At 39.8% G+C, this 26,524-nt stretch overlaps 3 protein-coding genes across 4 annotated transcripts; all 3 read left to right on the forward strand.

The window, feature by feature from the left end:
• Window positions 1–17: 17 nt before the first annotated feature.
• LOC109629314 (phosphatidate phosphatase LPIN2) lies at window positions 18–13,710 on the forward strand. Of its 2 annotated transcripts, none has more exons than XM_020086995.2 (20): window positions 18–122; window positions 3,483–3,683; window positions 3,772–3,867; window positions 3,975–4,243; window positions 5,133–5,240; window positions 5,391–5,502; window positions 5,651–6,386; window positions 6,495–6,588; window positions 7,017–7,204; window positions 7,295–7,388; window positions 7,464–7,533; window positions 7,725–7,817; window positions 8,154–8,212; window positions 8,801–8,951; window positions 9,078–9,226; window positions 9,342–9,428; window positions 9,922–10,074; window positions 10,384–10,498; window positions 11,514–11,617; window positions 12,163–13,710. In XM_020086995.2, the coding sequence occupies exons 2-20, from the start codon at window positions 3,492–3,494 to the stop codon at window positions 12,311–12,313; spliced, it is 3,021 nt and encodes a 1,006-aa protein (XP_019942554.1). In that variant the 5' UTR covers window positions 18–122; window positions 3,483–3,491; the 3' UTR covers window positions 12,314–13,710. The 2 variants fall into 2 exon arrangements, with proteins under 2 accessions (XP_019942554.1, XP_069366359.1); XM_069510258.1 differs by lacking the exon at window positions 18–122 and adding an exon at window positions 1,952–2,154.
• A 1,477-nt stretch (window positions 13,711–15,187) lies between these two features.
• On the forward strand, window positions 15,188–16,886 carry trim107 (tripartite motif containing 107). The gene has a single exon (XM_020086379.2). The coding sequence runs from the start codon at window positions 15,188–15,190 to the stop codon at window positions 16,640–16,642; it is 1,455 nt and encodes a 484-aa protein (XP_019941938.2). The 3' UTR covers window positions 16,643–16,886.
• Window positions 16,887–17,387: 501 nt separating this feature from the next.
• tpra1 (transmembrane protein, adipocyte asscociated 1) lies at window positions 17,388–25,648 on the forward strand. The gene is made up of 11 exons (XM_020087124.2): window positions 17,388–17,595; window positions 18,525–18,708; window positions 18,832–18,964; window positions 19,750–19,836; window positions 20,961–21,033; window positions 21,506–21,585; window positions 21,733–21,843; window positions 21,931–21,991; window positions 22,685–22,787; window positions 23,058–23,138; window positions 23,490–25,648. The coding sequence occupies exons 2-11, from the start codon at window positions 18,536–18,538 to the stop codon at window positions 23,758–23,760; spliced, it is 1,173 nt and encodes a 390-aa protein (XP_019942683.1). The 5' UTR covers window positions 17,388–17,595; window positions 18,525–18,535; the 3' UTR covers window positions 23,761–25,648.
• Window positions 25,649–26,524: the final 876 nt, after the last annotated feature.

Raw genomic sequence — 26,524 nt, forward strand, 5'->3', positions numbered from 1 at the left:
TTTTCTTTTCCCGTTCGCTCATTGGCTGCTGGGGTGATTGATTGGTGTGGTGCGCAGGCGCAGTGGACCTGGAAATGTTCGGGATGACTGTTGTTGTCTCAAGCTGACGAGCTGCTCGGAAGGTAAACTGCTCTCATCACTAAAATAAGAAGAATACACTTTTTCACACAGTCCGCAGTCTTGTAACTCACTGAGGAGTCAGGGTCAGTGTGGTTACAAAAATCTAAAACATTCATTTTGACTCGCAGTAACTTAAATCGCTTTCGGACCCATCGTAGAGATGTTACAACACTTCGCTGTCAAGTAAAGCTAATTGCTAATGAAGTGTAAAACTAGCTCTGGTGTTTGTTCTGTCTCTTAGCTGCAGTGGATTCAATGGTTCCGCTGTTTTTATTGTTAGATGGTTTCTTTAACTAACAATGAGTTGTGACGCACAGTCTGTAAAACGTGAACCATACGTGTACAACTGTTGCGTAAAGTTACCTGCCTGCGTAAAATACGTATCCACTCTCAGGTTACACACACTGGATGCAATGGCATTGAATTCATTTCCTTGTGTTTGATTGTGTTTTTTCTTTCAATGCTTGACAAGACCCTCACAAAAGTAGTTCCCCCAGCCCCAGACTCTATGTGATCATAAAATCTGATTACATTTAACAGGGATTAATAGAAGATGACACATATTACAGTATAGAGGGAGGTAACCTCTGTGTTTGTGTCTGCTTGGAGACGAAGGTCAGTAAAAGCCTAGACAACTCTTTCCACACACTTGACACATGGCAGACTTGGCTCAGTGCATGACCAGTGACTAACGACAGATGAGCTACTGTCACCTAATGATGAAACCAGACAAAATATGAATCATCAAGAACTTAAATTCTTGATCACACACGAAAGGATTTAATCAAGCAAATGTCCAGATTTACTTTTCTTCTTATTCAATGTTCAGAACTGAATATTTTTTAGTTTTGGGTTGTTGGACACTTTTTTTTTTACACCTGAGAAGTGAAATTAAAGGCTGTGAATATTGGAATTATGTTAATTTACACTGTTGTAGAGATAAATGTGTTTAATACATCAACTACAGGGCAAACATTTGAGCCATGTACATCAGTATGGACCACCGCACTTTCCCTCCTGTTATTCTTCTACAACACTGCTGTTCCACAACCATTGTCGCCTCTAAGCTTTTGTTCTTTCTGCTTTTTAAATAGTGCTGACATGGCAGTTTCATTCATGCATTACTTTAAATCATATACAATTAGAGAAGATGGAACAGACACAGAAAGTATCCATGTGTGTTATACAGCGGGTTCTTTAGCCACACACTGGCAGAATGGTGTGTTTGACTACATAACAGGGCTGATTAGCTCCATCAACTCTAATGTTAGACATCATTTTCCTATCAGACTTACCTTTTTATCATGTCCTCCCCATCATGCATCACAGGCAGTGCTATCCATCAAAATTGGCAAGTTATTTGCTTGAGTTCGTCCCAGGGCCTGTGAAGGATTTTTTTCTCCCAGTGTTGACAGAGCATGATGGCCAGAGAGTGCCCTCATCTTTGATGGCCCAGAGAGCTGTGGTCAAGCCCAGAAAGAGTGTGGTGCATCAGTTTGTGTGTGAGTGGATTTTCATGCCAAGTGTGTTTGAATAGCCCGTCCAGGCCTTTCAGAAACTGCTGGTCTGGCTGTCATGTGCAGCGCAAAGTGAGGAAGTATGAATTCAGTGTGACAGTTGGGTTTGTGTTAGTGTGAATGACTGAATATACTAGGACTCTCTTATAGATTGTTATATTTTGCATCCGAGCTGAGAACACAGAGGACTGGAGTGCTGTGATTTCTAATAACCACTGATCTCATTTAGCTAGATTTATGTATTTATGACTTGTTGAGGGTTTTTTGGGCCACATGTAAAAAAATGTAGCCTTTCAGCCTCTGACAAATGTGTAATAGTGCCTGTGTGTCGTGTGGTTGAGTAGCCCGAGCTTGGAGAGGCAGCGGAGGATTGTGGGGAATGGAGTTAGTAAAGTTTGCTGAGGCCGTTGCTGAGGTCCTGTGGTGGGAAAAGACTTTATAGTGGTGGCGTATGGCAGAGAGGAGGTCAAGGGAACACAGCCGGGTTGGGAAGGGACATCTACATCCTTCTCTGTGGGTAAGGCATGAGACCATGTGTCCATTGTGTAGGTGTGTATAACATGAGACATCACAGTTAAGTGTTTTATTAGCTTTGTGGGAGGTTATCTTTTCACGCCTGTCTGTTTGTTGGTGTGTCTGTTTGTGAGCAAGATGACACAAAAACTACAGGACAGATACCATGACACTTATTGGAAGGATCCGATGGGGGTCAGGGAACCCATCAAATTTTGTTTTGGATCTGGGATTTGTTTTTCACTTTCTTTTCATCATTTTTATTGATTTCTCAGAGAATAATTCACGGATGTTGAAAATCAGGCATGGTTAGAGGACTGGTGTTTATGAGTATTTTTAATTTGGTGAAGACCCAAATACAAATCTGAATCTGGTGCAATTTGTGGGACTGTTGGGCCTTGGCGAAGGTATGTACTCTCTGAGAACTATTCTAGGTAAAGCTTAAAATTGCAAAAATTAAAGTAAAAGTTACATCTAGTTTGTTTTTTGCAGGATCAAAATACTCACCTCAGAACTTTTGAAATAGTGTATTATGTGGTAGCAGGCTCTGACAGTATTTTCTATAAATAAGCACTGTAAAGATGCAACAGGCCACCTGAGGTAACATACTGGTCTTAAACCTCAGGGGAGCTCATCTAGCCATGACGCAGGTACAAACTATTCCACGTGATGTTTGGCAAAGGTTCTTGTCTTGACTCACTGAGACATGTTCTGCCCTGCTGAAGATAAACTGATGCATAATGGACAGAGTTTCTTGACCATTCCTTTAATATATCAACCAACTTTTGAACGATTGCATCCTAAACTCTTTACAGGGTGGACATGCATGGCCAAATGAGTCATATTTTGAACGTACAATGTACTCCACCTTTTCTCATCATCGTGACTGACTCAGAACAATGACTTCAGTAGTTCCTTTTGTCTGTGACAAACCTCTAGATAAGTGCCCCCATTAGATCTCACCTTCCCGCTGCTGACCTTTAGACAATTATTCATGATCAGGAATGAAGATCCTATTCCAAAGGTCAGTTTTGTTTTGTCAGAACATTAGAAGTTCCTCAATTTGCAGTCATTCAGGGGAAACGTCTGCAGTTCTTTGACCTAAAACTCTGAAATCTGGTCTCTTCTTTATGTAAAACAGGTACTCTTGTTTGCAAATGTGCTGTGTTGAGCATTTTGAAATGTACTACATGTTTTTTATTGAATTACCACTGTAACATGAAGTTTTATTTACTATAAATGGATGACACACAACACTTTTTTTTTCTTTCTGTGTCATGCCACCGGGCCTCACTATTCTCACTTCTTTTTTTTTGTTGTTGTTGCTTACAGTCCCAGACCATGAATATTGTGGGCCAGTTAGCAGAGACGGTGTTTGTGACGGTGAAGGAGCTGTACCGTGGCCTTAACCCTGCCACACTCACCGGAGGAATCGATGTCATCGTGGTCCGGCAGCCCGATGGATCGTTCCAGTGTTCCCCCTTTCACGTTCGGTTCGGCAAGCTCGGAGTGCTGCGCTCCAAGGAGAAAATTGTGAGTTTTGTTTATTGTTGGAACTCATTTTCTGTTGCTTAGTGGTCCGTTTTCATTTATATAACTACGTTCTTCATTTTGTTTTTAGGTGGACATTGAGATAAATGGAGAATCTGTTGACCTGCACATGAAGCTGGGAGACAATGGAGAAGCTTTTTTTGTGGAAGAAAGTGGAAATATGGAGGTAAGACAGCCAACATTAATGGCCGTTAGTTTAAACTCTGTAAACAAATCTTTTGAATTTTTTGTAACTTTTAAATTATTGGATATATTTCTTTTGGCCCCCCTCAGGCCCAGGTCCCAGCCCATCTCTGCACCTCCCCAATTCCCCTTGAGGTCCCTGAGGAGACAGAGGAGACACCCGAGGGATCCTCCTTTGCTGGGTCTGGTGCTCGCAGGAAGAAACGCCGCCGCAAACGCATTCGCTCCGATACTCACCTGAGGGAAGAGTACTCCTCATCAGATGAGAGAGAACGAGAGAAGGAGTGGGAGAGAGATTGTGATCAGGCTGGACCAGAGAGTCCTTCTCAAGAGGATCTTGTCTCACCGTTACAAGTCAGGTCAGTAGTTGGCTTTTTATGGTGAATCATATCATATGTCTGGTGTCTTATCTTCTTAACATCTACTGTCACTACCAGTAACCACTGACACATTATGGCTAAAGTCAGCAGTTAACATAGAACTCTTTCCATCACCTTCCTTGTATGTCTGCGTCAGATTTCCTGCGTTCTCTTTCAAATCTTGTTAGTAAAGAAATTCTACTTGTAATTGTCATTAGTAACTTGTGAGCATATTATTGGGCTTTTTTGCCTTTATATCTGATGCAACTTATCTATTTGTTGAAATTAAAAACTTTTTTACAGAACACAATGCAGGAAGAGATATTTAGGGTAATTTAGAAATGGTGTCATCATATAGTTTGTCCAGCAGAGTCCACTCTGACGCATTTGTTTAGCAGACAACACAACTGGAAAGACAGTTGTACAGACTAGTTTGTGAAATAGATTGCTGTAAAGTTAAAAAACATATATATACACACATAAATATTGGCCGATATATATCAACATCGGAATTCTTTACTGCTTAAAATCTGTATCATCCACAAAAATCCAGTATCTGGGGCTGTAATTTTCACCCTTTAATTAATCCACAGATGCACAACTATGCATGCAGAGCCGAATACTATAATTAGATTTGATTATATATACTATTTTGGTAAAGGTGTTATATATAACATAATAACAATAATATAACAAAGTCAGTCATTATTTAATTCTCTGTAAAGAAAAGCCCCTGCCAGAACAAAACAGTCAGCACAAAGCAGCTAAAAACTGTACAGAGCTACACACTGTGATGTTGAGTCTCCTCTAACAGCAAGTCAACGTATTCAATATTTAAACCTCCAGTTATCACAGAAGTTGTAAAAAATTCTCTTGTATTTGTGTACAGTAAATCAGTGTACTACTCGCTGTCTGAGGAGCCAAGTGAAGAGATGAGTCCCACGCAGACCAGAGACACTCGCCCTCACTCAGACGGAGAACAGTCGCCCTTGGAAAGGTGAGGAAGCTTAGTTGTGACGATAAATTAATGAATTGATTTGTTTGTGTTAAGCAGTTTCACTGGCAGGCAGTTTAAAATCATTGCTCACTGATTTATGTGGTGTCTCCCTTACTTAAAATGTTTTCTGTATTTCCTTCTCCTTTGCAGCAGCGTGTTTTACAGTCGGCCGTCTTCTCCTAAGAGCGACTCAGAGCTTTTTCTTAAATCCGAAGATTCCCCTGGACCTCAGATGCAGTGGAACTGGGGAGGTTTTCCCATGGTACGCCAAGCAACACACACCCATGCACACACACACACACACACACACACACACACACACACACACAGCTTTCATGTCCTGTCTGTGCTGTGATTAATTCTGTAGATATGAGACCCTCATATTGCTCTCTGTGCCCCCCCACTCACAGCTTTGTCAGTCAGAGAGGACACCAGTGGACTTACAGCGCATCTCCCCTTCTGGGAGATCTCATTTCTGCACCATTGAGAGACAGGACTCCTTCGATATGGGCTTGGAGCCTGTGATCAGCTGTGGAAGACTGGGCAGTGTAACAGTGGTCAGACCACAACCCAGGACTCAGTCCCTCAACCACGCCATGCACACCACTCCTTTATCCATTGAGACAAAGTCTTCATCATCAGTTAAGGTGGATGTGGACTCAAGACAAACACTTGAAATCACATCAGAAGGGAACAGAGACTCATCTATTTATTCTGCTAGTCTGATTAATGGCACTGACTCCCTTGATAGCAAAGAAAGCACAGTTGCTACTGAGCACGTTAGCACTTTGACTGAAACAGTTGGTACAGTTATTGCGGTCAGTGTGACCACAGTAGAAACAAGTCCAAGTAGTACAGCGCCATCACACCTACAAAAGCAGGGTGCTTCATCTGAACAAAGTGAACAGGGTTCGACCAGTAGTGCCCCTGCCAGTGAGGGGGACAGTGGGATAGATCCCTGTGCGGAGGGAGGGGAAGAAGACAATGGACCTGGAGAGATGGAGGCGTCAAACGGGGACACTCTGTCCAACGACACTTCACCGAAAGATGACACTGGAGACGTGAAGGACGACTGGACGGCTGCAGAGGGGTCAGCAATCTCATCTGAGATGTCTTCCAAAGTGGAGCAAGAGGGCAAGAAGAGAGGTTGTTGCTTTTTCATTCAGGAAACATTTCAAGCCACATTTTAGACGAAATAAATATCTTAATATCACTTTTGTTCACAAATTATTTTCATGTGTCATTCTGTCACAGGTAAACGGAATCACCATCTAGAACCAACAGATATTTACTTGGATGATTTGACCTCACTGGACCCAGAAGTGGCTGCACTCTATTTCCCAAAGAGGTGAGAAGTCACATATGGACATTCCTCCCATAATACACTCATCTGTGGCTGTTGTGCCTCAGGGGTTAGAGTGGTCGTCCTCTATCTACAAGGTCGGTGGTTCGATCCCAGTCTTCCCTATTCCAAATGCCGAATGCAAAATACTGAACCCCACATAGATGAACTGTATGAATGTGTGAGTGAATGGGTGAATGTAAATCTTTACTTTAAAGAGCTTTGAGTGGTCATCAAGACTAGAAAAGTTCTATATAAATACAGACCATTTACCCTCTAACAAGCTTTGAGATCATATTGTGGAAATGACAAAGACACTAAAAGACATTTAGTAATTGCCACAGTGACTGATTTCCATTGAAACTGCTGTAGTGCTGTGGTTTCTATAAAATGTTCCCTTATTGAAATGATATAACTGTGTGTTGTCCCTGCAGTGAAGCAGAGGCAGCATCTCAGCACGGGGCAGAGCAGGGCTCACTCTCAGGGAGTCAATCCCCTCACTCAGTGGGCAGCGGGGCCATAGACAGCGGCACAGAGTACCTGTCAGACTCCACCTCCTACAACATGGACATCAGCATGTCCCTCTGCGGAGGAGAGGGCAACACCAGCCAGATCACCAAAGGTTAATGGTTTTTTCTGTGTTTGTGCTCGTACATGAGGAAATGCAACAGAGTTAAATCAGTCACCATGATGCTTTTTGCTCTTACTCCAGAAAAGTTTATGGAGCACATTGTGACATACCAGGATTTTTCTAACAATCCAGGGATCATTGAGGATCCAAGTCTTGTCATCTGCATCAACTCCAAGTAAGAAATAATCAAATGAAATCAAGTGTCTCAAATTGTCTATGATCGTTAATTAGCATTTTTCATCTTCCACAGCTATTATAACTGGGCAGTCGCTGCTCCAATGGTCTTGTCAATGACAACTTTCCAGAAAAACCTGCCTAAGGTATTTTATTGTTTCTAAACCAGACCACAATAACTTACTCATTAAGTTGTTTAACAATAATCAATGTTGTCATCAAGTTATATTTAATTTTACATGATATAATGACAGGAAGACAAGATCTTAGTAAGTTGGTGACTATGATGTGAGGATTAATTTAATCGTTGCCCTCTTTGTGGATGTGTGTCGTACAGAGTTCAATAGAGCGGTTGGTGAAGGACAAGATGCCCAAAAAGTCTGGACGCTGGTGGTTTTCCTGGAGGAGAAAAGACATGGACAATAACCAAGTAGATACTTAAGAGCTCCTGTTAATAGTTATTCATTGAAATATGATGGTGGAACTGCTCAGAAAGAAATGATACATGTTTGGACCTAAATAACAATTATACACAATAACCACAAAACAGAAAGTTGAACAGTTTTTTTTAGGCGTAGCCTTGTTAGATTGGGTTGGTTTTAGGAGAAATAACAGCATAGAGATGGAAGACATTAACAGATAAGATTATAAGCAAGTGTTCACTGCTTAGTCTGTTTGTAAAATATATAGTATTGCCACTTTGGTTATTAGGTTGTAATGTTGCTGATAATAATATAATATATATATATATTTTTTTTTTTTACAGCTAAAAAATTCAAAGGAGGCAGAAGAGGAGCAGCTGGCCAATGTTTCTTCCACAGTGAAGTAAGGCACCTCCCAAAAAATTATCGAGCACAAGTTAATGCACAAGTATGATCTGTTTCAGCTGGTCCTGCCGATCTACAGATGCTCCACAGATTTCTTATGTTTGAGCTTAGATACTCAGTTTGGTTGCTGGACAGACACATACTGCCAGTACGTCTTTATTATCCTGTATTTTGTGTATTTGAATGCTAATAAACTCCTGTGGTTGTAGCTCCTAGACAGAGGTACAATAAAGGTTAATAAAGCTACAAGCAGTAACAAAAGAGGATTGGATGAAATGGAGGGAAATTATAATTTTTTTTTGTTTTTAATTGAGAAATATGTTTCTGAATCAATTCCAAGCATTATCCTGTAGTTCACATCTGGGCCTCCAGGTTACGCCAAAGCTACATCCATAAAGGACGTTACTCTGTATATTCTCAAAAACGTCAACATGTGACAAACTCAAAGCTTGAAATAGCTCATACAGAAAATATATTATTTTTATGTACTGATAATGTGTCAGTGTTTCTGTCAGGGTTATTAATAATGAGCAATAACTTAAAAAGAAACACAACTTATTCTGAATCATATGTATTGTTTTCCTAGAGCCACACTGGATGACATCGAGAGTGATGAGGCAGCAGGGCTCGGACGGAAAGCAACGCTTCCTTCCAGCCAATCAACAGACACCCTGAGCGCCACTCAGTGTATCAGCCAGATGTACCGCAAATCACTGCGCCTGACCTCTAAACAGATAGTAAGTGATGCTTTCAACTACACACTCATACACCTGGGCAAAATATGTTTTATTCTGCTGTCAAATATATTTAGAGGTTTACTAATGTCTTGATGGTTTTGTGAACTTTACCCCTGTCTCACCCAGGAACGCTTAAACCTGCGTGAGGGAGCCAACAAGGTGGTGTTCAGTGTGACTACACAGTACCAAGGCACCTGTCGCTGTGAGGCTGCTATCTACCTGTGGAACTGGGAAGACCGTGTCATCATATCAGACATAGACGGCACCATCACCAAGTAAAACAACATGATTACATAAAAGAAGTCCAATACACAATTTACAAAACAGCATTACTAGGATAGATCAACTGTCACTGTGTTGTGAGTAGTCTTGACTTTCTGTCTCTTGCAGGTCTGATGCTCTCGGTCATATTCTACCTCAGTTTGGAAAAGACTGGACGCATAAAGGCATCGCCAAACTCTACCACAAAATACACCAGTACGTGAAATTACTGTCAGGAATCAAAAGGGCAAAAAACATATATGTCTTTATTTAGTTTCCTGTTCTTTTCTTCCTTTGTTACTGACTGATTTTCCACTCACATGACTCACACCATAACAAGTAAAAACAGATGCGATCCACCTCCTGCTGGTGATTTCATTCTGATGTCATTCTACATGCAGCTGATCTGTCTAATCTGCATCAGCTTGTTTTCCTGTTCGTCCTCGTCTTCATGCGTCTTATGTTGAGCTCCTAAAATGTGTGCAGCTGTTCGGTTAATTGAAAAAAGACACAATTCCATTTGAGGTGCTAATATTTTCTCACACATATCTGAAGAAAAGCGATACGATACATGTGTGAAGCTGAATGAGATGATGAAAGAATTTAGGAGACTAATGCTGCACTTCAGTTACACCCACAAGAACTGGAAAACATGTTTTGTTCATTTTGTGATACTAAAATTCTAATGTGGTTGTTCATCTCCTTGCAGAAATGGTTATAAGATCCTGTATTGTTCAGCGAGGGCAATAGGTATGGCTGCTATCACAAAGGATTACCTACAGTGGGTCAATGACAGAGGCACTGTGCTTCCTAAAGGCCCAGTACTGCTGGCTCCCAGCAGCCTCTTTTCAGCTCTACACAGGTAAATAATGCATACCACTAATATGCATTCCATATGAATTATGCTAATTATATCAAGTGTTCTGATTCACAGTAATATATAGGATGTAGGGTTTGACTTCTGTTTCTTTGTTATTAAATAACTCATGACATGACCTTTACACTGAAAATCAATGTACTGAATAGTTGGTACTGCTCATTACCTCTTGGGGGCACTCCTCTGAGACAAAGAGGTACAGGTTATGCTCAGTGACTACACTCTATGAAATGAATAAATGTGATCAAGAAGGAAAACGTTTGATTGGATCACTGTCCCTCTTAACCTGTGCAGAGAGGTGATTGAGAAGAAGCCGGAGGTGTTTAAAGTTGCTTGTCTCAGTGACATCAGGGACCTGTTCAACCAACAGAAACATCCATTCTACGCCGCCTTCGGCAACAGGACTAATGTGAGTAACGCTACGAGTGACTGTAGACTTCAGCTAATGTCAGTTTTTCAGGTTTCAGTTTGCATGGTTTTCTGTTTGGTGATTTAAGCCTCTGGTAAAAACCTGGGTTTGTATATAATCACAAGAGATCATGAATTGAAAAAAAAAGGTTTGGTTACATGGTTATTGTTTTATTCTTATAAATCCTGGCTTACACCCAGCAATGGGGGATTTCACATTTTGTTATGTTGCAGCCTTAGAGAGAATAAAATTTAATTTTAGACATTTCTATAAATGTATTAAAATGAATACTTGAAATATCACATATCTTTCTTTACTATCTCTTGAGAAAATGCATGTTGTGATTAGGTACTATAAAAATAAAACTGAATTTATTGAATATTTAAACACTTGGCTATGACACTTAATATTTATTAGTTTAGGTGCTTCCCATTTCTTGAGCATGTTTAAGCTGTTTCTACACACTGGCTGGAGGCCATTGGTGGTAAAGTCAACATGATGTGGAAAGACACACACACCTGTATATAAGGTCTCACAGATGACTCTGTCAGAACAACAATTCCAACATGAGGTGGACAGAGTTTTCTGCAGAGCTTTCTGCAGAGTATCTCTATACAGGATTGTGTAGAGATACAGATCTGGTAAGGTTCCCAAGATGCACAGAGACCCTCATGATAAAACCATTGGCAGTACTCAGACGCATCTCCACTGTAACGCTGGGGCAGAATTTTCCTTTTTACAACTGCTAGATGCACATCATCTAATTGAGCTAATAAACAGGTCGTTGGTCCATTTAGGTTTTGTGATTCTTTTACTGTTTGATGCTATTTATAGAGTTTTTTTGGTGCTTTAATGTGCCTGTCACTGAGGCCACGCTGCCATACAGCTCTAATTGGTAGAGTGCTGAGGGAATTTTTTTTTTCATCTTAGCAGAAGGTTGCAACATTAAAAATGTGCAAAAAGTAAAGAGGTCTGTTTCTCTGAATGCACTGTACGTTGCTGCCCTCTATCGCAGGATGCTTATGCCTATAAGCAGGTTGGAGTGCTTGACACCAGGATATTTACTGTCAACCCAAAAGGAGAGCTCATCCAGGAAAGGACCAAAGGCAACAAGACCTCGTAAGTGTGCAACACAATGTGGGTATGGAGGGATAATATCACAAATGAATGGAATGACTTCCAACTATCACTTCTGAAGGCCAGACCAGTTTTACATTCAGCTTAATCACTTGATTTTCTGCACTTTCAACTCCAGTGGCTCTAACCATCCCTCTATTAAAACTGTAAATGGCACTGGCATTGGTCTTTTTTGGCTTGACTGTAGAATTATTTTTAAAATACTTGATTCAAAACTTAAGAATCAAAATAAGGTGTCTTGAATAGAATTAATTGATCTCTGTCCTCTTGTTTTGTCACTCAAACACTTAAACCCTTTTTGTTAATTCCTCATTTTGTGCAATTGTGCCTAAAGGAATGTTTGCTTGTCCTCACATCTCTCGTGGAAAAGAGATCTTAGTCTGAATGAGACTGTTTCATAAAATAAAGATTACATTTAAACATTATATTAATATCTAAACATAATACAGGTTTTCTGCATTTAAATTTAATATTTATTTCTAAGTAAAAGTTCAGATCATGCAAGCCTGTGCGTGTGTATTTTGCAGGTACTGTCACCTGAGTGAATTGGTGGAACATTTCTTCCCAGTGCTCCCTGCTGAGGGCAGCCTGTCCTCTGCCTTTTACTATCCTGAGTACAGCAGTTTCTCCTATTGGAAGGAGCCTCTGCCAAAACTGGACCTGGATGCACTACTGTAGAAACACGCCCACATTGAACAAAACACACAGAAGCATCAACACTCCTGCTCAGTTCTCTCATTTTCCAGAAAGGCAATTCAATGGATTGTCCCCAACATGCATGAATGTTGCCTTTGATAGACCTGCCAACTGTGGAGCCTCTATTATGAGCCACTGGATGATCTGGAACATAAAGAGGCCCCTGTTCTTTTTTTACACTCCACTCAAATGCAGAGGCAAATTAAGCCATAAAATGCATGAATTCTGCATTTATACAACAGAAATCCCATCATGCATTAATCTCAGTGCCCTTATATTTGCTATAGCTGTTTACACACTCACCCTAATGGACAAATATGGCTTCAGACTGTTTCACTGACTGCTATTGTGTCATATCAAAGCCTTTCCAAAATGTTAATTCAAGCTGAATTTTAGTTTTATAACCTCAACACTGTCATACATTTGACATGGACCAAAATATTTTTGTACAGAAATAGAGAAACTGAGCTTTATTAGAACATTTTAATTGAAGCCTAAATTACTGCGAATGCCAAAATGGTGTAACTGCTGTTCTCTGCTTTCTGTGACAGAGCTGGAAATGATCAGTGTCCTGCTTATACCAAATCACTATAATGTGACTAACTGAAACAGACCCACCCACACGTAGCTGCAAGACCAACTGTCCCTGTATTCCATGGACATTGTTTCGATTGTGTTTGTGTATTCATGACAACAGTGACTGTCTTTGTGTTTGACTGTTGTGAGGAGGAGGAGGAGGAAGAGGAGCTTTTATAGCTGCATGTACCAGGCAACCAAATATGGTGTGTGAGTGTATTTAAAACTATTTGATTTATTCTTTATTCTAATTTCTTTTAGTCTTGTTTGTCCCCATAAGTATGTGATGCAGTAGCTGGAGTTCATCCTGATCAGGGTTGAACATTATTAGTTTAGTCTTAAAAGAGCAGTAGCCTCAGGAGTGAAGACCCTTTAAGAGTAATAACGACTGAGTCAAAGCTCAATATGGAGTTAGAGCTGCTTGTAAAGTGTAATAGATTTATTTTTGATTCAGAACACTAGGGCTGTAATAACTAAGCTGGTCATTGTCAACTAACACAAAGCACATTTCAACTCTTCCTATGAGCTTCAGCAGCACCATGTTTAGAAATGTTTGTACACTACATGAGGCGAGGTGGGTCAGACTGACAGTGACTTTACTCCAGATGTGTAAACACACCGAGGGGTTGGTGGGGTTTAAAGTGGTGATTTATCCTGGCGCTGTGCCTTTATACTACCACAACACTGTTTTATTTATTGTCTTTACATATCTTTCATTATCCAACCGTGTGGGGATGTATTAGAGACAAAAGATGTTATTTTAAAACCAATGTAAAGAAATATTCATTAAATTAAAACAACAATGCCTGCTGTCTTTATTGTCCAGTTTAAATGTGCCATGAGTGATTATGTTAATATTTACATTCAATATACATTTTCTTTGATACTGCATACATTCAATTAACTAGTGCTTTAGATATTGTGCATATGATGATGTTTTTTTTTTATATTTCAATTTAGAGCCAATTAAACTAATTCTGAGGGCACAGCATTCACTAATCTTCTCTTTATTCTTTAATGCTTTTATGCATATATTCAAAAACAGCATTTTATGCAATAATTTACAACCTCAAGTCTCTGGTAAAATATCATGTAAAAAAAAAAAGAGCTTACATCTTTGTGAATATTGATTTCTATAAGTTAATTTTATGATAGTTCAATTTTAGAGTGGTTTTGTCCCTAGTGTGGCAATTTGTATTTTTGTTATCGTCGTTATTGCACCAGATGGTGGAGCAGAGTGGACAAAGCTCTGGTAAACTCACATAAGTGAAGTCAGGCAGGAATGAGGAGTTCAAGTTGACGGAAGCTCCAGTGGGACTGATGGAGGCGTTGAGGATTTGAACGCTCGCGTCTGCGTCAGTGCGTTTTATTGACTCCTCATCAGACCAGGAAGGGTTGACACGAGACTGTTGTTGTTTTAGGTAAGTGTTTGAAGGGCTTTGATTAATTATGCTTTTCTTTTCATGACGGACATTCTATATTTAGACTTCTGTAAACACTTACGCACCTGCGCTGTGCAATTGTGTGAAATTGTGCGCACGTGTTTAGGAATAATAACGTAAACGTCATTATTTTTACACGGAATTAAAGCCACGTTAGACTGAAATCAGACTTTAGAGCCAGCAGAGTCACGCTGACAAAGTAAATACGGTTGCTTAAACAGATCTCAGTCGCCTGGAGCTCCTGGTGGAAATCCAGGAAATCGAAACTCAACCAATAAGTAAACAGATGCAGAAATATTTCTGACCTACAGAGGCTCTTTACCTGTCATAGCCATTACATACACTTACCTTGAGCTTAACTTCCCTATGCAGAATATAATACAAGTTATTACGACCTTGTTCTAGCCTGGAAACCCACATTTTAAGATTTGTGTTTTTGAGTGCTACTTTATAAGCGTGCCAATCCAGTATGGTTACCTCATGTTGTGCTTTGTGACGCTGTTGGTGTTTCCTGGTGGAAAAGATGCAGAAGCAGTGACTAAGTTAATAAGTTACCAGTGAAGACAAAAGGTTAAGTCCTTTGTATGGATTTGTGTTTTAGGCTGTTAAAATAAAGGACATAAATAAATAAAAAAAGACGAGCTATATATAGATATATATATATATAGAGAGAGAGAGGCATATCCATATACTTTGTATACTTTTTAGTCTTCAATGGGGTATATATATATATGTGTGTGTGTGTGTGTGTGTGTGTGTGTGTGTGTGTGTTATTTTTAAGTACTCTTTAGTTAATAAGTCTTACCATGAGTTGTCATTTCTTCCAGTACCTGACCCCATGTCTCTGAGTGGGACTGAAGCAACCCCTCCTAACATGAGTCATCTAGATGCTTTGGAGTGGGAGCTTACCTGCCCCATCTGCTTGCAGCTATTCTCTGTGCCGGTTTCTCTTCCCTGTGGTCACATCTACTGCTTTGCCTGCCTCCAGACCATGGGAGAAGGCCTTGACCAACACAGCTGCCCTGAGTGCCAGGCATCTTATCAGGGAACCACAGCCCTCGTGAGAAGCTTCAAAATGTGCAGCATGGTGGAGACCTACAAAGCCACTGCTGTGAAAATTGGCTCCCCTGCCAGCCCTTCTAACGTCGGCCAGGTAGCAGTCAGGAGTCAGGAAAGCTCAGATACTCTTCCTGTGGACCGAGAACAAAGCAGTAAAAAAGGCAAAATAGAAATGGATGAACCTAAGTTCAGACTGGCGTCTCAGGTCACAGAGTTGAACCTGAAGTTGGAGATGGCAGAGGGTGTTTTGAAGAAAGAGAAGGAACGGGAGTTAGAGGTGGCCACTGCTAATACTCAGCTGAGAGAGAAATCATCCGAACTGTTAGAGCAGATAAAGGATTTGTCACAACGCTATGTTGTGGAGGTGACGCAGATCATTGAGGAGGAGTTAGGTCCAGGTGAGGCCACGATAGTCTGTCGAGTCAGTAAAGCCTCTGAGCTGACTAAGCAGCTGAGGCGGGCAATGCTCATAGCTGAATCCCTGTTGACTGAAGAAGATGAGACTGCATTCAATGACGAGCTCCAAAGCCTGCAACCGCACATTGCGGAGTTAATGGCAAAACCAGTGGGTGAAGAGGAAGACTATGTGAAGTCAAAAGTCAACCCTGCACGAGTCTGTCCCAAGCTGGAAAACATGAATGCTGAGCTGCGGAAAAGACTTGGAGAGATTCAGCGCTCTCTTCACAGCGCCCTCAACCCTTCAGAGGTAACCTTTGACCAGGAAACGGCCCATCCTAACCTCGTTCTCTCAGAGGACTTGAAGACGGTAACTTTCAGCCCTACAAAACAGCCCTACCCCTCCTCCCCTCAGAGGTTCACCAACTTCTTCCAGGTCCTCAGCACTCAGAGTTTCTCTGAAGGTGACCACAGCTGGGAGGTGGAGCTTGAAGGCTCCCCATGGATCATCGGATTTTGCTACAGTGGGAAGCTGGCACGCACCGGGCTGCCCTCTGCCCTGGAAAGCAGCCGGAGCTCCTGGTGTCTGATGTGGTTCAACAACCTGCTGACGGCCTTTGAGCAGGGTCGCAACGTGCCACTGAAGAAGACCTCAATGTCATGTAAACTGGAGATCAAACTCAGCTTCAAGACCCATAGGCTGAGCTTCTACAACATCAGCACCATCAGCGGGAAGACTCATGTGTACACGTTTAAGGCCAACCTGACTGAGCCAGTACACCTGGCGTACAGGATGATGTCAGGGCACCCAAAAGCCCGTGTCACTGTTTATTCTTAATACATTTCTATTACCTATATTGTTTACTTCACAGTAAATGTGCTGCATTGACCAACAATGTAATAATATTTAAGAATCAGATCTGAATTGTATAATGACCGAATGTTAGAGCCGTTAGATGTGTCTTGACAGAAGAAAAACTCTTCCCTCATTTCAAATATTTATAAATTTATAAATTCTTCTGGAACCTCTGCTTATTTCTGCTTTGGTTGTTTTGTGTTATAATAAAAAACAGTGCTTCAAATTATTTGTCTAGAAATGTCATTATTATTTCTCACACAAATAAATGAATGAAGAGATTGCAAGTTCTTATAATTTATTATCATCATGTATATATTATTACATCATTGGGAGATGTGACTCTCATTGTCTCTTTTTTTAATGCTTTTAATGTATTCAAACATTTTATTGCTTACACATAAATGGATAAAAATAGAAACGTAAGGTCTCACAACAATGGATACATGACAAAAAAGGAATGATGATAAATAAATAAGATGTTATATGATAAATTAATACATTTTTGTCTATGGATAGAATCACATACAGTCGATGTCTTTTTTTATCTTTATTAGTCACAACAGAAATGACACAACAACAAAGAAATTAAAAAAAATAAAATGAATGAATTGTAAGGCTAACTAAAATTGAAATAAAATATTCAACATGTGTCTCAAAAATAATAAATAATAAAAATATACATCACTATGAGACAGCCTCTGAAAGAACCCCTACGTCAGAGTGTAGTCTCGCGAGACTTGGCGCGCTTGTCTGGAGCGTGTCAGCTGATGCAGGAGAAATGTGTGAACGAAAGTATCCGGAACAGCCATGTTTCATATCAGTGATCGATGTGTCGATCGGTTGCACAGACTGTGAGCATGCGCTGAACTTGTACACTTTCTTCAAACCTTTCCCAACACGTCGCTGCCTTGAATCTCGGTCCTGCTGAATCGGTAAGATGTTGTTTTTGTTTACCAGTCGTTACGTCGGCTCGGCGTCACTGCACTTGCACTAGTATCACGTTTGTTTTGATGCTAATGTTGAGCCCGTGGTGGCTAATGTTATTTACTGAGCCGTGTTTACTGTCAACAACTCTATCGCTGCAGTGTTTGTCTCCGTTACAAACACAAGGAGGATTTGAATTTGAAAACATGTCTGCTGACCACAGCTAGCAACCTGGAAGTAGCAGCGTTAGCTAGCATCTGCGAATCCCGAGCTGAAAGTGCTGTCGTTCATCACATGAAGGAGTCATGTGTGCTCCCGTTGTCATGTAGAATCCGTGTAAGTAAATGCTGCTGGCGTTAGATTAGTTTGACTGTGTTAACACTGCACAGAGCTCAGAAGGCAGCCAGTCGTGTTACATAATGTTTGTCCAGTGGTGGAAGCTGTGACAGGAACCTTCCGTGGTTCAACAGCACAAGACTCCTGCTGTCTTCTAAATCTGTGTGTTGTGCTTATATGATCTACTTTATATTCACTTAGAATTCAGAGAAGCTTGTCCCTGAATGAGCTTCTCTCTTTTCAAACCACACTTCATAAGATAAACCTCCCCCTGAATGAGGAGTCCCTTAATGGTTGAAAAGATATCATAATAATACATTTATTATATAACTCTTCTCCAAATAAACTTGTAAAGTCCCTCAAAAAAACAAGTCAAATTGCATGAAAATGAACTTGAAAACAAATATAAAATAGTATTGTGTAAAATCGGGGACTGTTGTTGGATAAAAGTACATTTTAAGCTTTGATTTAAAGAAAGATACCGGCACCACCTGTGTTCCAGAGTCTCTGAGCCATCCTTATTCTTGTGTGTAGTAACATTACTGCCTCAGCTGCTGTGAAGAATCACTTCCAACGAATATCTTATTTTATTTTCCCTCAGTCTCCGACACCATGCTAGCCACAGTGACAGCTGTGGTTAGGTTTGCTCAATACAATGGCAGTGTTACGCCCACGCCGTTTGAGAACACTTCAGCTCTGCCAACCTGGAGACCTAGTCCTGAAGCCAACATCACCAAGCCTCACAAATGTCTGCAAGTTCTGTACGAGGACATCGGGGACTCCAGGTAATCAGAAGCATAAAATACTGGAGAGGGAATTTTTCAGTTAATGCTGAATGCAACTGAATTACTTTTCCCAGCAGTCTGCACAACACTGTCTGCCCCCTGACATTCATCTCTCTGTCTTAGGGTTCGGTTCTGGGACATTTTACTGCTCGTGCCTAATGTGGCCTTCTTTGTATTCCTGATGTGGAAGCTGCCCTCCGCCAGGGCAAAGATTCGACTCACCTCTAGCCCCATCTTTGTCACCTTTTACTTGCTGGTAGGAAACAAACTACACAAACACCAATATACAGTATTCAGAGTAACAAGTTAAGATATGATATGATAAGCTGGACTTTATTGATACCATGCCAGGGAAATTCTCAGTTACAGCAGCAGATAGTAAAAAAGAGGAAGAGAAGAGAACATGTGAAAGTATAAAAAATAGGAAATAGGAAATAGAGTTACCTGAGAATATGTACAAAATATATATCTATATAGACACAAATATTATTAGTAGAGAAATGTACTTGAGCAAAGTGCAGTGGTACTGGAAGAAGGGTGTATATACTGGCCGCATAACAGTTCAAGAATTAAAATCAAGCTTGAAATTGTGCTGCACAGTAGTGATTGTTGATATTCTATTCTTTGAAATGTCAGAACAAAACTCAGAGGAAATTTGGACTTTCCTATAAAAAACTCCTTTGTGGTAATGCACCTGTTAGTGACTTTCACTTTTGCCTTACAGCAAAGACAAAGGAACAATGTACTGTTAAGGTTCTTTAATGCTGCTCTGCTGGATAATCTGTTCCATCTCCATGACAGGTGCTTACACTATTGTTTCCAAAATGTACTACATCTGTCTGCTCAGGTTATCTTTCCTGTGATAACATACAAACCCCAGCTCTGCTCTCAACAGAGGAACACTGCTCGTTTTTTGTCACCAGCGTTAAACAGTGCATTGTTGCTATCATTTATACTGAGCCTGTGATTCTAATCCATTTTTATTGCTTTCAGAAGGACACAGTAGAAGACGTCTGACATGTTGTGTCCTGTATTTCTTAGGTTTTTGTTGTAGCAGCAGTGGGAATCGCCAGGGCCATAGTGTCCATGACTGTCAGTGCATCCAGTGCTGCCACCATCATAGACAAAGTAAGCATGGAAAAGTAAAGTAAAATGTTTTTTGGGGGGGGTTAAGTCTGTACATGTAAATTACATACATAAATGAAAAGTGAAATCAAAATATCACCACTGCCAAATTTCGAAGCACAGTATTGGTGCCTGCTGTCACTTTTAAACAGATTGACAGGTCAGTTTGTTTTCAAATGGATCTGTAAAACAGAGCTGAATGCTTAGTTACAATCAGACAGAAACAAACCAAAGATTAAATCAATCCCTTTGATTATACTAGATGTGAGTATATCTGGTTTGTGTATAATTCAAAACATCACTGGTTAGGGTTTATTTATAGAGATACGAAAATGGCGTATTATAATAATAAGCTTATTAGTTTAACTCATTATTCTCATTATGTTGCATTAAGTTTTCCTCTTGCCAAATTATTCAAATTTCTATAGAGATTCATTGATTTTATAATCTGTTTAAAAATTGCTTTCATGTATACGTGTTTTATTTTGAATACTTGGAGGGACTGTGTTCATACTGTTCACTCCCTGTTACTGGGAACATATCCCTGTCTGAACTCATCACAAGATTCCCAAGTTTACTGCAAACGACAGTGACAAGATTTTCATTTGCAGGAACATGTAATCTGGGGAAAATGGGTTTAAACTGAGGCATTCCTTTCTAAGTAATCGTATTTATTTGATGTATGAACTTAATAGGGTTTTCAATCAAATGCTGTCTTCTATCTAATACTGTTCGTGTTGTGTGTGATGGATTGCAGCATACATTCTTCACCCTCGCTGAAGTAGCAGTCACCATATCCTGTCACAGATGTCTCCTTTATGCAGTAGCCAGAGGGTGTGATATGAACTGCAGCATGACTTTGCAGAGCTTTCATGTCTAACGCCAAAAGCATGGCTGACATTCCTCACATACCAGACAGGTCCCTATGAGGGTCACATTGATGGACACAATGTTCTCACAGCCCTCTCTCATGGCCGCCCTGTTGGAAGAAAAAAGCAAACGTGTAATTGAATAGTCTTTTGTGTAATCTCTTCTGTAAAGTAAAGCACGTGTTCTTGGTCATCGTGTGTGACAGCACAACTTGTCTTTGCCACACTGGATTCTCATGACGTTTGTTGTCTCTGTAGGTGCTGTGGGAAATCACCCGGTTCTTCTTGTTGGCTATTGAGCTCAGCGTTGTGATCTTGGGACTCGCTTTCGGTAAGTTGGTCATGTGGTTTTCAGTTCTTATTTTTACTTAAAGGTCCAGTGTGTAAGATTTAGGTGAAAGGAAACTATTGGCAGAAATTTAATGTAGAATAATTCTCATGATGTTTTCTCTAGTTCGTTTCATCTAAATTATATGAATTGTAGTTTTCTTTACCCCAGAAAAGACCCTTTATATTCAAATACTTTATATTTACATCGAGGGAACCCTCTCTATGGAGGCCGCCATGTTTTTTACATTAGTCCAGACTGGACAAACTAAACAAAGCTACCACAGGTTCTTTTTCATGTTTGGAAGGAGAGGGTGAGGTGAGGGGTGTTCAGCTGCAACATGCAATTTCAATACTAGATATCACTAAATTCTACACACTCTAACTTTAAACCTTTGTGGTGTGTCTGTTTCCTTTTTCCATGACTTTACACTGTGTGTTTCTCAGTCAAGCCTCTTTCTTTCTGTGTTTGTCAGGTCACCTGGAGAGCAAATCCAGCATAAAGCGTGTGCTGGCTATCACTGCTGTGCTGGCTCTAGGCTACTCTATCACACAGGTAACAACACATGATGAGAGATCAAATCAACACATTTTTTTTTACAGATATATAATGATAACATTGCGCTACAAATTCTTTATTTATCATTGTGCCCTTCATGCATTCAAATAAATGTTTATTTTTTATTTTAATTATTAATTTTAGGGCACACTAGAGATCCTTTATCCAGACAGTCACCTCTCTGCTGAGGACTTCAACATCTACGGCCACGGAGGACGCCACTTCTGGCTAGCCAGTTCCAGCTTCTTCTTCCTGGTCAGTAACCTGTAGCTCTGCAGCATTAGCAACATGAGCAAATATATTAAAACAGTTTAATTGACAATGCAGTGTTTTTTTTAACAGGTGTACTCTTTGATTGTGATCTTGCCTAAAACTCCAATAAGGGAGAGGATATCTCTGCCGTGTAAGTTACACATTTCATTACGTTAGATCTTAAAAGGTAATTATTCTGTTTCAAGTAACTATGAATGGAGATAAGAATTTACTGTACTCTGTGCCCCACAAAAACTTTCCACACAGAATGCTCCTGTAGAATTATCAATGAATACCAGTGTGCATGTAACAGAACCAGTGGCTTTGGTTCATGAACTCTTACTCTTTTGTTCACATTTTCCTCTTTCCATCATTTTGTTTAATCATTCTAAAGAACATTGTCCAAAAACTCTATTTTCTTTTTGCAGCCTTGTCTTTTCTGTTTTTTGAGGGTTTAAAAGGAGTTAGAATCTGGTGGTGAATCCTGTTAGTTTCTGCTCATGAATAATAATAACAATAAACTTAATTTGTACAGCTCTTTTAAAAACAGGAGTTTACAAAGTGCTTTGACTGCAAAGCAAGAAATGTAAATATAAGAGAAATAACAATCAGCAGGATGTAATGTGACAAGGAGGCCAGACAACCACGTTTAGTTGGGTGGAGACATTACATTAATTTTATTTGAATGTAATGTTCAACAAGGTAGCATTCAAATGAAATGAATAAATATAGAGCTATGTAACACATAAAAGCAGCAACAAGTAAATAAAAGGTGAAAAGAAAACGATAAAAAACACGACAAGCAAGTCCTTTAAAATGTGTTTGTTTTGCTTCCTCTGTTTAGCTAAGAGGAGTTTCTACGTGTATGCTGCCATCCTGTCCTTACTGAACCTGGTCCAGGGCCTGGGCAGTGCTCTGCTCTGTGCTGAAATCATAGAGGGACTCTGGTCAGTATCATTCTCATGATCAATGTGTGTAGCAGCATATTTGTTTAAATAAAGAAATGTTTTCTGTGTTTGCATAATCGAAATTTTGAGTCAATTGTTCTGCTAATGTCACTTTTTGGCTTGGTTTCAACCAAGGAAGTGAAACATTGTTTTTTTTGATGGGATCCATGATGGTTATGAGAGTTAAAGTGAGAGGATATGACATTAATAATGAAATGTTTCCTTTTATCAGCAAACTATTGATTGGGCTTTTTGTCTTTCCTGATGCAGCTGTGTGGATGTCACCACCTTCCTGTATTTCTCCACATTTGCTCCGCTCATCTATGTCACATTCCTCAAAGGCTTCTTTGGGTAAGTACAAAAAATCTTACAAAATATGCCGTAAATACCGCACTTGATACAGCACCAGGAACGAAGGCTTGCAGAATCAGTGACTTCTTAAAACATACATATATATATATATATGTATGTACAAGTAGTAGTTTTTTCAAACTACTACTTGTAGTAATACCGAAACTACAAGTAGAAACAACAAGTAGTTTCGGTATTATTTTATTCCCTGATGTTATATATTTGAATGTTTTAATCTTCTTCCAACCATGTCAAGCTCTTTGTAAGTGTTGAAGTGCTTATTATTGGTATTGCATGAGTACAGTTGAACCTGTTTCTTCCTGCATGTGACCTCTTTCTCTTCTCCCACAGCTCAGAACCAAAGATCCTGTTTTCCTACAAGTCACAGGTAGATGAGCCCGACGAAAGCGACGTCCACCTTCCCCCCACAGTGGCTACAACTCTTGGTCGTAAGGAGCTGACCGACCAGGGCCTGTTCTACTCCTCTACACAGATCGATGGCTCTGGTCCCAGCAGCTCTCGCATGGTGGGAGCACACCTGGACGATGTTGCCTCTGGACCCTACGGCTCCAGCAGCATAAACAGCATTGAAGCTGACCGCTGGAGACCTATCAATGCGTGAAAGGATGACGAAGAGAGATGGTTATCCAGATGGATTTAAATGTTATGCACATGTCGTGTGTTAGACAGGATGGCATCCAGAGGGGTTGGCCAAAAAAAGCAAAGCAGAGCAAAGTATTTGGACATCAAGGAAGGGTTCTTGTTCTTTCTCTGAGGCCAAGATGAGTTGACAGGTGGACACACGAGAAGGGACCTTTGCTAAGCATTTAAATGGTGGACTGAATTAAGCAACTGTTTTTCTAACACTGTTGCCAGAGTGCATTGCTGCTGTGGCTCCACACTCTGAGTACTGTCCCTGATTGTGGCCCCTGACAGACAGACTCCATATTGATTGTGTTCCTTTGGCTTTTTAGATTTGGGGACTTTCAGACTAATTTCATCACATTTTCTGTCATTCCAGCATCTTCAGTGAGGAAGTTTTAGCCCCATTTTAAGTACCCAAGTCTTTCAAATCTATCTAACATTCTTTTGATGGCAACTTGGCATCTGTACATTCCCAGTGAAGCCTTTGAATAACAGCATCTCTACTGACTTTGTTATCCGCTGCCTTGTTTTAGATTTGTGACTCTGTGTCACTGTGCCTCTTTATCCAGGGCAACATTCAGGCTAATTCCTTTTGATAGGTGTACTTTGTCTTCTGAAATAGGTGCGGTTCCTCCTCTTATCATGTGGACAGTGTTGGCATGATGTGTGTCACCGCAATATCTCCTAAATGCAGGTTTTGCATTCAGACCACAACCCATCTGTGAGGCAGAGACAAGAATATTTCTCTAACAAGTCAAATAGCATCTCAGGCATAAGCTCTCTCCTCTCATGTCTTTCCTCTTTTATTTATTTCTTTGGTTTTCCTTTCATTTTTGCACCTGATTAATCATTCCTGCTACTGAAAACACATTTTTTTGCTTCATAGTCCTTTAGGAAGTGTCGACGTTTGTGTGATTTAAACAAAAAATGGGCAGAAAGCTTCAAATTCCGACCTGTGCTGCTTTCATATCAGCATATCTAATTTAGCTTTCCCTGCTGCATCATAGGATGCTGATGCAAAGTTGAGTTTTTATTTTGCTGCTAATCTCTTAAGAGTTTTTATGAATGTTATGAAAAGTGGTAAAATTAGACCAAAAAGAAAATATTGCTCAATTTTGTAGTATCAAATGGTGGTATTTATATAGCTTATTATAGACATAATTCTCATTTCTAATGAGCGATAACAGCTCAGGCAGTAAAGTCAGTGATGGATGAAAGATCATTTTAAGACAATGTCGAGGATAAAAAAACTGCACTGTTGCAGGAAATTATGTTTTTGTTTTTCAAGCTTGAGGCGTTTGTGTCTGGGCTCAACTCATGAAATCATACCTGTCATACGCAGTATTATTACAATATACTTGATTCTTTTGAAGCCACATCGCATGAGATCATCATGATGTTGGTTTTCCCCTGAAAGTACTATTTGGTTAGGTGGGGTTACTGTATTTAAGCTAGCAGGGTTCATAGATAATGGTGAACTGTTTGCAGAAAATGTAGGGTTGCATTTATTTTTTCATCATGATAAAGAAAAACTGTTAAGAAGTGATATATTACCAAGAAAATACAGTATTTACCAACCTCTTTAAAATATTTTATATTCATATTGGAGTGCTGGTGAACCCTGCTGTATTACTTGGAAATGGAATAGTGATTGGGAAATCAGTATGCTGTGTTACGACATGAGTTCATTGATGTGGAGTTGAAGTGCACTATGGATACACAAGATGTTTGTTTGTGAAATCATTTTGCAAATGACACGTAAATTGCCTTTTTTAATTTAACTGCATTGATTGTATAATATTCAAGTCGTATTAATGCAATGTGATGAGCATTGCATGAGCATCAGAATAAAACATAGAATCTTTCATGTGTTTGTTTAAGGGGGATTGGACACCACGTGGTGGGTTGCTTTGGCAATATAACACATTGAAGTGTGGTATAGGACTCCACCTTGAGGTTCCTTTTGGCAACTACAACAAAGTTATTTGTTTCTGAATCAGAATCTTTATTGATTTTATTTATTATCTTGTTTTTGTCAATGTCATTATTATTATTCTGAGGAAATCCACCTTCACATTAATGAAAATAAATTTAGTGCATAGGTCCAGGCCAATATTCCTCAACTGGCTTTGTGAGCCAATAGTCCTGATGGTGACATTTGACCAGTGGGAGTGTGCGTTGGACTTAACAAGAGCAAATCTGGGGAAATAACTCAGTTGACATCATAATAAACTCTGGAAGGTATTGTCTTTCAGATGGACAGACAGACAGATATATAGATAAACAGACAGATATATAGATAGATAGTCAGACAGATAGATACTAGATAGATTTATTGATCCCAAATTGGGACCTTATTGTGTTACAGCAGCAAGTCAAGGGCATTGCACAAAGAGAGAAGTAGCAATAAAACAGTTACAAAGAATAAGGATAGCTCACAATAGAATGTAATAAACATAAAATGTTGTATAAACTATACACACTCCCCAACTAAAGGATACACATTAAAATACTAGAATACACAGTAAAGTATAATAGAACAAACAATAAGCCTGTAAACAAGAGACTAAATACAGGAGATGACAAAGGGTGAACAAAAGACAAGTGTGTAAAGTTGCAGTAGTTGTTTGCATTTAAAGACAATGTCATGAAGCAGGAATATGACATGCAAAATGAAATGTGAATTTAGGATGTGCACAGTCACAGTTATTGCAGGAGTGAGCAGGGAGTTCGCACAGAAA

The sequence above is a fragment of the Paralichthys olivaceus genome, chromosome 2 (assembly GCF_024713975.1).
Source record: "Paralichthys olivaceus isolate ysfri-2021 chromosome 2, ASM2471397v2, whole genome shotgun sequence".
Classification (NCBI taxonomy): domain Eukaryota; kingdom Metazoa; phylum Chordata; class Actinopteri; order Pleuronectiformes; family Paralichthyidae; genus Paralichthys; species Paralichthys olivaceus.